Source organism: Plasmodium falciparum, assembly GCF_000002765.6.
Source record: "Plasmodium falciparum 3D7 genome assembly, chromosome: 9".
In the NCBI taxonomy this organism is placed as follows: domain Eukaryota; phylum Apicomplexa; class Aconoidasida; order Haemosporida; family Plasmodiidae; genus Plasmodium; species Plasmodium falciparum.
Window position 1 is genome coordinate 1,272,501 of NC_004330.2, and position 10,000 is coordinate 1,282,500.

The 10,000-nt window shown below is 18.0% G+C and overlaps 5 protein-coding genes across 5 annotated transcripts in view; 2 read left to right on the forward strand and 3 right to left on the reverse strand.

Moving 5' to 3' along the window:
* PF3D7_0931700 (PIH1 domain-containing protein, putative) overlaps positions 1-156 on the forward strand; it is a gene marked incomplete at both ends in the record, with an annotated part of 2,502 nt that extends 2,346 nt beyond the window's left edge. Inside the window, one exon of the mRNA XM_002808932.1 lies at positions 1-156. This exon is cut by the window's left edge and continues 174 nt beyond it. Within this exon, the coding sequence (XP_002808978.1) occupies positions 1-156 (156 nt within the window).
* Positions 157-581: 425 nt separating this feature from the next.
* On the reverse strand, positions 582-1,430 carry PF3D7_0931800 (proteasome subunit beta type-6, putative; the record flags this gene model as incomplete). The annotated part of the gene is made up of 1 exon (XM_001352148.1): positions 582-1,430. The coding sequence occupies one exon, from the start codon at positions 1,428-1,430 to the stop codon at positions 582-584; it is 849 nt and encodes a 282-aa protein (XP_001352184.1).
* Positions 1,431-2,767: 1,337 nt separating this feature from the next.
* On the reverse strand, positions 2,768-3,984 carry PF3D7_0931900 (adenylate kinase-like protein 2; the record flags this gene model as incomplete). Its single annotated transcript, XM_002808933.1, has 4 exons — positions 2,768-2,824; positions 3,045-3,138; positions 3,257-3,566; positions 3,654-3,984. 4 exons carry the CDS (start codon positions 3,982-3,984, stop codon positions 2,768-2,770), a joined length of 792 nt encoding a protein of 263 aa, XP_002808979.1.
* Positions 3,985-5,506: 1,522 nt separating this feature from the next.
* Positions 5,507-6,396, forward strand: PF3D7_0932000 (conserved Plasmodium protein, unknown function; the record flags this gene model as incomplete). Its single annotated transcript, XM_002808934.1, has 5 exons — positions 5,507-5,556; positions 5,760-5,799; positions 5,899-5,938; positions 6,097-6,135; positions 6,257-6,396. The coding sequence occupies 5 exons, from the start codon at positions 5,507-5,509 to the stop codon at positions 6,394-6,396; spliced, it is 309 nt and encodes a 102-aa protein (XP_002808980.1).
* Positions 6,397-6,718: 322 nt separating this feature from the next.
* PF3D7_0932100 (protein MAM3, putative) overlaps positions 6,719-10,000 on the reverse strand; it is a gene marked incomplete at both ends in the record, with an annotated part of 4,661 nt that continues 1,379 nt past the window's right edge. The window contains 3 exons of the mRNA XM_002808935.1: positions 6,719-6,765; positions 6,928-6,984; positions 7,096-10,000. The exon at positions 7,096-10,000 is cut by the window's right edge and continues 356 nt beyond it. Of these exons, the coding sequence (XP_002808981.1) occupies positions 6,719-6,765; positions 6,928-6,984; positions 7,096-10,000 (3,009 nt within the window). The remainder of the gene's footprint in view (positions 6,766-6,927; positions 6,985-7,095) is intronic.

Genomic DNA, 10,000 nt, shown 5'->3' on the forward strand with positions numbered 1-10,000 from the left:
AAGTGTTATATAAATAAGTCGTTTATAGGGAAAGAAAATTGTAAAAAAGAAAAGATACATATAAGTGAACGAGATTTTTTGATTGATACTTATATGTACGAAGGTGCAGACACGGGGATGATTTTGTCTAGTATGTTATGGTATACATATATATAAAAATAAATAAATAAATAAATATATATATATATATATATATTATATATATATTATATATATATTATATATATATTACATATATATTATATATATGTGTGTATTTTAAATATTTTTTTTTTTTTTTTTTTTTTTTTTTTTTTTTTTTTTATATCATTTTATTTGTGTACTTAAAAAGTTGCAATGGTTATGAAAAAAAAAAAAAATATATATATATATTAAATATATTATATATATAAAATATATTATATATATAAAATATATTATATATATAAAATATATTATATATATAAAATATATTATATATATAAAATATATTATATATATTAACATTAACCCCCACACGCACATATATATATATATTTATTTATTTATTTATTATGTTAAAAATTCATTTTGTGTTTTGCACATAGATATGGCGTTAATGTTTAATATTGAAAATTCATTTGTGTATTTACAACAGTAAATTCTTCAACAAACGATTTGGTTATGTTAACAATACGAATTAAGCCTCCACTACTATTATCATTATGCATAGCATATTTAACACAGTTCAAAATTAGATTGAAGCATTCTTTTTTGGTCATAAATTTTTTATATTTATCTTGTAGATATGATTGTATATATATACTTCCGCTACCGCTAACGGCAAAATCATGTTTTTCTATAATACTACCATTTAAATTAACAGCATATAATTGTTGTTTTTTGATTTTATCATAGCCACCAAATATGAGTGCACATGATAAGAAGTTATTATTAGTATAAATAATTTTTTTAGTAATATGTGCTACATTTTCAACAAGTGGATTATAATCATTAAATTTATCTTCATAGAAATATTTATTTTTTGTAACTAAATTATTATCATTATTATTATTATAATCTAAATAATTGATGGAATCAATATCTATTTCTTCATCATATGTAGTTTCATCATAAATTGTTTCTCCTTCATGGAATCTACCTTTTTTCCTGTTTTCATTTTTCATAGATACACAATAATGTTTTATGATTTCAATAATTTTCTGACTATGTGCTGAGGCTCCACTTCGACAAACATATAAATTTTCATTTATACGATTTATTTTTCTTGAACATTTATTACTAATAAATGTACCTGATGATGTTCTACTATCACAAGCTAACATAACTCCGTTATCATAAATTATACCAATAATTGTCGTACCGTCTGATATGGGTGTTTTTATATCATATTCATCATCCCAAGATTTTTCTTCATGACATTTTATTTGAGATTCATTAACAACATCCATCTTTACCACTTGATCAAATACAAGTATGTAAGGAAATATTATATATAAATTAAAATCTTCGTAAAGAAAAATAAGAAAAATAAGAAAAATATATAATAAATAAATAAATAAATAAATATATATATATATATATATATATATATATATATAATTTATTTATGATGTGTACTATAAATTCCTTCGGTATTTTATTCTTTCTAATATGAAAGCTAAAAATGTATCTTTAAAATATTATATAAATAAATAAATAAATACATATACATATATATATATATATATATATATATATATATATATATATATATAATTATTTATTTATTTAAAGGAGCTCATCCCTTTTATATATTAGCATAAAAATATATACATATATATATATATATTTATATATATTATATATTATTATAGCATGAATCGTTTTTCAAATAAATTATATATTTTTTATTTTTATATTAAATTTGCAAAATATTGCTCTTCAATAAAAATATCATCTCTTCATAACTATCTTAAAAATTGTTATAAAAAAATATAAAATATAAAATATAAAATATAAAATATAAAATAAAAAATAAGTTGATATATATACATAAATAAGTTATTATTTTTTTTGAGAATAAAAAAAAAAAAAAATATACATATATATATATATATATATATATTTTACTTAAATTATAATATTCATTATAAGTTACACAATATTATTTAAAAAAAATAAAAAAAATATAAAAAAATATAAATATATAATATTATATATTAAAGAAATATTTTATATCATAATAATATCAATGTATTTATTTTTTTTACTGGGTATATTTATTTATTATACGTTTCAAAAATTATTCATATATATATATATAATATATTATATATATTATATATATTACGCATATATAATATATTTTTTATATTATGATTTAAAATTTTATTTTATTTTTTATTTTTTTTATTTTTTTCTCAATTTATAAATGAAATTATATACACATAATTTATATTTTATACAATTTTTAATTGTTACATGAAATAAGGCTTGGGATATAAAAATTAAAAGAAAAAGAAAAAAAAAAAAAATTAGTCCATATTGTTATAATGATGATAAATAAAATATATATGGAAAATAAAAATAATGTGACAAGTTTTTGAAATGTATAAAGTTTGTTTTATTGTTTTATTGTTTTATTGTTTTATTGTTTTATTGTTTTATTGTTTTATTGTTTTATTGTTTTATTGTTTTATTGTTTTATTGCTTTATTGTTTTATTGTTTTATTGTTTTATTGCTTTATTGTTTTATTTTTTATATTTCTTTTTTTAAATATTTTATTATGTGGGGAATATATTTAAATTATATATCACCGTTTAAAGTCGAATCCCATTCATCTTTATTTTTGGAAACTTCATTCTTAAAAATTTAAAAATATGTTTATATATCATTTGTACATTTAATGGAAAGGAAAGAAATGTATTAATATTTAAATAAATATATGAAAAGAAAAACAATAGAACAACAGAAACGTGTAAATGTAAACAAATAAATAAATAAATATATATATATATATATATATATATATGTAATATATTTGTAATGTTAATTTTTTTTTTTTTTTTTTTTTTTTTTATACTTTAACGTGATCAATTAACATCTGATCATTAAAATCGTGTAAGTTCAAAACCTTTTTATTAGTTCCTAGGATAGTTAACATATCGGATATATTTCTTCAATTTTTATTAAATAGAAAAAAAATATACAACATGTATAAATATATATATATATATATATGTATCCCTTTTAATGATGAGAATTTTATATTGTTTAAAAATATGCTTTCTTTACCTTATATAGGAAAGAACTTGGTCCTTTAAAGGTTTCACATCTATATTATTTATTTCATGGGGTTCATTAATATCATAGTCTTTTTTTTGTGTATATGAAAAAATGGCAATATCATTTTCTTCTTCATATTTTTTATATATATATTCTTCATCGGCGTATAAAACAAAAACATGAGATGGTAAATATTTGAGACAGCTATATGCTTGAAGATTATTGTTGGGATATCCTTCCACAATATAACCTTTCTTTTTCTTTGAGTCTAAGTTATGTATGTTCTCTTTAAGGATAAAAGAAATGATTTCATCATTAACTAGAAAATAAATAAAAAGTAAAATATATATATATATATATATGTATATATGTATATATGTACATATGAATTATTCCTTTTTAGTACCTATGATTTTATTATTTGAGCTTTCTCCTTTATTTAATTTATACTGTTGTATTAAGATAGGTAAGGATATATGATAATAATTAAAGAATTCAGAAATATGAGAAGATAACATAGATGTAATTTTCAAAACTGGAGGACCCATTATAAAAATTTTATTCAGAAGGAAAGAATAAATGTTGTTATATATATATAAATAAATATTATCAGGTTTATTTATTAAAACATTTTTTAAAATAATGTCAAATAATTTCTCAACGTTCTTTTTTTTTATATATTCATTTGTTTCTTCTTTATATTTCTTTAATATTTCGCTATGTAGAAGTGTTTCCATTGTATAAAAAGGAAAGGAAAATTAAAAATTATATTTATATGTTAGATATATATATATATATATATATATATATATAATTATTTTTTCATTTATGAATATGATATTGATGTAGAAAATCATTCTTTATATTAAAGCAGAAATATTTTTTAAAAAAAGAAAAAACATTATTTATCCTTTCATATGTTTTAACACACACGCATATATTATATATATTATATATATTATATATATTATATATATTATATATATTATATATATATATATATATATATAATCTTCTGTGTATTGTATGAAAATTCCCTCCTCTTAGACATGACATTTTATTATTTAATGATGCTAATTTTTAATTTCATTTTATAAAGGAATAAAAATTTATATACATACATATAATAATATTACACATTTTTATGTAATTATAAAATAATGAATATGATAAAATTTGATCTTTATAAAAATATTCCTTCTTTTTTTTTTTTTTTAAGAAATAAAATAGAAATAATAAAAATGTTCTCAACAAAAAATTATATAAATATTATATTTCGAAAACTATACATTATTTGGAGAAAAAATAAACATTTAAATGATTAAGGAAAAATTTGTTTATAATTATGTGATGTTTTTTTTTTTTTTTTTTTTTTGTTTGTTCATATTATATATATAATATTTAATCGTATTATTATATATATAATATATATTATAATTATTTATAAATTATTATACAAAATATTATTTTTCTATATATATATATATATATATATATATATATATGTATATATTTGTCCAATTTTTTTTTTTTTTTTTTTTTTTTTTAATTTATATATTACATTATATGTGTGTAATTTGAACATGGTACCAAAAAAAAAAAAAAAATAAAAATAATAAGTGATGTTACATTTATTATAAATAATAAAAATGAAGTTATTTTTGTTGTTTTGACAAAAAAAAAAAAAAAAAAAAATAATATATATATATATACATAAATATATGTATATATTTATATATGTATATATTTATATATGTATATATTTATATATGTATATATTTATATATGTATATATTTATATATGTATATATTTATATATGTATATATTTATATATGTATATATTTATATAATGTTAATAAAAATTAATAAGAAAAAATAATTTTTGACCCTATATTAGATTTGTCCATAAATCTATTTCAACATTAAAAGTATTTATTTTATTTTATTTTATTTTATTATTATTATTTTTTTTTTAAATAGAAATATAAATGTCCACATTAAAATTTTTCCTACATTCAAAAAATTTATATTTGGACTTTTATTATATAATATATATTTCTTATTTTATATCAACAATTTTTTCTTTCTTTTGTTTCTTTTCTTTTTTCATGTCCACAGTTCATTTTAAACATAAAAGTGTATTTTCCAATAAAATAAAAATAACGAATTTTTTTTTTTTAATATCAAATTAAATAAAATCTATACATCTCGATATATTTATAATAAATAAATTAAAAAATATATATATATATAAAAAAATGACTTTGAAAAAAATATATAATGGTCATTTCCGTAGAGTACCATCAAGGTGAGAATTAAAAAAAAAAAAAAAAAAAAAAAAAAAAAAAAATATATATATATATATAAAGTAGATGTACAAGGGTTATACATACATATATAAATATATATATTTATATATATATATTTATATATATATATATATATATATATATATATATTTATATTTATATGTTGAAAGGGTTGTATATCTATACATGTTTTTTCCCTTAGCAGCGAGAAGGCTGACAAGAGTTTTTGCAGTGAAAAATCAGTGAGATATTAAAAAAAAAAAAAAAAAAAAAAAAACATACACACACATACATATATATGTATATTCATTTTTGTAATAAAAACTTCCTTTTTTTGATAGGCTGAAATATTAAGTGAAAGCAAAAGTTTTGAAAATAAAGGTTTATTAAAATTTAAAAAAAAAAAAAAAAAAAGAAAAGAAAAGAAAAGAAAATGATATATAAATATATATATATATATATATATATATATATATATATTTATTTATTTATATGTATATTTTATTACAAATTGGTATATACTTTTTTTTTTATGATAGGAGGTTATGGAATCGTAAACAATATTTTATATGGGGCAGGTATGTTTCTTTCATATATAATTTTAATGTCTTGTCAAAAATGTAGATTTGGTTATATATATGTAAAACATTTTGGGTTTTATTTCTTATCATCTATATTTTACTTATTCTTTCTTCATAGGTTTAGGAGTTGGTGCTGTTGGATTTTCGCTAGCTATTTTAAGTTCAACTATCTTAGCTTCTTCTGTTCTTTTCTCGACATATTTTTGTGCAAACACATGTAATGTAAACGAAGATGACATGGATGACGACTTTATATAAACATCATCTCTCCACAACAACAAAAAAAAAAATACATACATATATATATATATATATATATATATATATATATATATTATATATATGTATATATATTTATTTTACGATTGATTTTTATTTTTTTTATGTATTATGCTTTTATATCCTTCATAGTATTTGCTATTTTATTATTTTTTTTAATAGTACGGAATGCATAAAATTACAAAATGTAAACATAATATTACACATATATATTATATATATATATATATATATATGTGCAACATTCGTACAAAAAAATAAATAAATAAAACATAATAAAATAAAATCACATTTTTATTATTTAACTCGCTTCAATGATTTCCTCAACTTGGTTGTTACAATAACATTCTAAAAAAAAAAAAAAAAAAAAAAAAATATATATATATATATAATATATACATATGTACTGCATAAGAATGTACATAAAATTAGTGCGAAAAAATTTTTTGTAAAAAAAAAAAAAAAAAAAGAAGAAACAGTAAGAAAATTTTATTATTATATAAAAAATACCTATTATCATATCCATATAATCACTCTTAGGAATCATCATGTATTCACATGTGGTTTCTATAAATAAAATAAATAAATAATAATAACACATTTGTATGATACACACACATACATATATATATATATATATATATATGTATACATTTATGTGTCCATTTTTTTGTTTACCTGCTACATATTCATTTTTGTTATAGTAGACATGCTGGGTATACCACTTTCTGAATAAGATGTTTATATTTTTTTTTATAACATGTGTGTTTGATTTAGTAACTTGATTCGGTATTTTTTTGGTTGCGATTGTTTTTTTTTTTTTTAAGATGGTTTCTTTTTTTCTAAAGCTTTTTAATGTTAATCGTGTTCTTGAGAATGTGAATCTTCTTCTTTTTTTTTTTTTTTCTTCTTCTTCTTCAATATTTTTTATAAGTGAATTTCTTTTTTCAATTGTTTGATTAAAAAGTTCGATAATATTTGAAGGTCCTAAAGCTTCTAGTCCTATAAAACATTTATCTTGTATAATATTTTGTGATTGACATGATGATAAGTTTTTAACTTTTCCTTTTATTAAGATGATAGCATAATTTAAGAATGTATTATCTTTTAATAATATTTCACCTTTATATAACGTTTTGATTTTTTTTCTTTGTATATATTGATTTAATAATTGTGGATCTATGTATTTAAAATAGATACTTTCTTTTAAGAAGTTCATAATATCTTTTTTATATTTGAGAATTGTTTGAGCTCTTTGTAAAACATCTTTATGTGAAGGCGATATTCCTAATTTTGTAACATCTGTTGACCGTTGAATTTTATTATTATCACAACTATTACCACCACCACCATCATCATTATTATTATTAATATTATTATTATTATTATTATTATTATTATTTATTGTTGTTGTTAGGGATATTTTATTTTGGGATGCATGCACATCTAACCCTTCTATCATTTTAACATTGTCTTCATCAAAAACAACCTTATGATTTCTTCTTCTTATTTTACTTTTCATTTTTTTTTTTGAATCATCCGAATTTTTCCAAACAAAATTAGAAGGTATACTAGAACCCGTTTTAATTTTCTTAAAATCAAATTCATCCGAAATTTCTTCTTGTAATAATATTTCGATTACATCTTCTAATGTTATAATACCTATATGAGCATATTTGGGATCTTCATTATCATTATATATAACTTTTCTTACAACAACCATATGGTTACTTGCGCTTTTAAAAAAATTTAGAAGAGATAATATACTATCATTATAATCAACTCCATATATATATCTTCCTATATGTTTTAATATATATTTTAATGGTATTTCAATACTTTTATGTTCATTAATACTTATAAAATTTTTTATATCTTTATATATTTCTTTCATATTTTTTTCTTTATTCAAATTTTCTTTTATCATTATACTTTGTGAAAATTGCCATTTTGTGTTTGTTTTTGTGTTTGTTTTTGTGTTTGTGTTTGTGTTTGTTTTTGTTTTTGATTTTGTTTTTTGTATTGTTGGATCTTTTTTATCATAAGTTTTTATATTTTTTATGTTTATAGTTTTATCACTTTTTATGTTGTCTGAGCTATATATATCCTTTCCCGGTTGTTTATGGTTATTTAAAACGTAATTATGTTTATTATTCATATCTTTATCTTTATCATTATAATTATAGTAAGAATTATTATGTTTAAGGTGTAAATTAATATTATCATCGTCTATGAGGCCGATAATTTCTTCCCCGCTCTGAACATCCTTATGTTGTTCATCATTATTATTATTATCAACATTTTCAACATTTTCAATATTTTCAACATTTTCAATATTATCAACATTTTCAATATTATCAACATTTTCAACATTTTCAATATTATCAACATTTTCAATATTATCAACATTTTCAATATTATCAACATTTTCAATATTATTGTTGTTACTCATATGATCGCTTTCTTTATTATTCTTTTCAATTTTCTTTTTTTTGTCGCCATCCCACAATCTGAAGGTTATTTGTTTCTTCTTCTTATTGAATAGCTTGGCTAGCTGTTTTGTTTTTATTTTATTACGATTTTTATCATAAAAATTTATTTTACTTTTAATATTTGTATAAATATATTCATTACATGAAGATATGGTACTATTTTCATCATTCGTATCCATCATATTATCTGATAGATAATCTACAAAATTAACTTTTTTATTTTTTGTAATAATTCTTGGTGCCTTTTTCATATCTTGTTTTTTTTTATTTCTTAATTTAGAAGGATTAATAATATCAGATGGTCCAATATCATAATAATTATGTTTGAATATAAATGATGCATCCATTGTGTTTTTTATTTTGTTTTGTGTGTTGATTTGTTTGTTGATTTGTTCTTTATTTTTTTGATTAGAGATAAGTTTATTATATGGATGATTTTCTAATGAGTTATTTATATTGCCTATATTTTTTTTTTTATTATTACCTTTTATATCTTGTACCAAAGTTGAATTTATAATTTTTGTATGTTTCTTTTTTGTAGTTATACTACTACAACTATTATTACTACTACTATTATTACTACTACTACTATTATTTGTAAAACTAGTTCCTCCTATATTAATTTTGACATCTTCATTATTTGATCCATCATCATAGCTGGTACTATCACTGTTTATAACATTTGTAATATTATTACTACTTCTTGAGTCTGTTTGTATTATATTATGGTTCTCTTTATTATTATTATTTATATTATATATTTCATTACTATATATCCCCTGATAATTACTTATAAATTTTTTTTTTACATTTAAGTATTCTTGTGATAAGGTGATATGATTTTGTTTTTTATTTGATGAGGATATATCATTTTGTTTATCGTTTAAAATTTTATGACTATATAATTTTTGACCATTAAATGTAAAAATTTTATTTGCTATTCTAATTTTTTGTGATTTTTTTTTCATATAATAATAACCTCCTTGTACATCAATATTTAAAGAATCATCTTTTTGATTTTTGTTTATAGTATTTGATTTTTTATAAAATAATTGTATTTTTCCATTTTTCTTTATATTTTGATTTCTTAT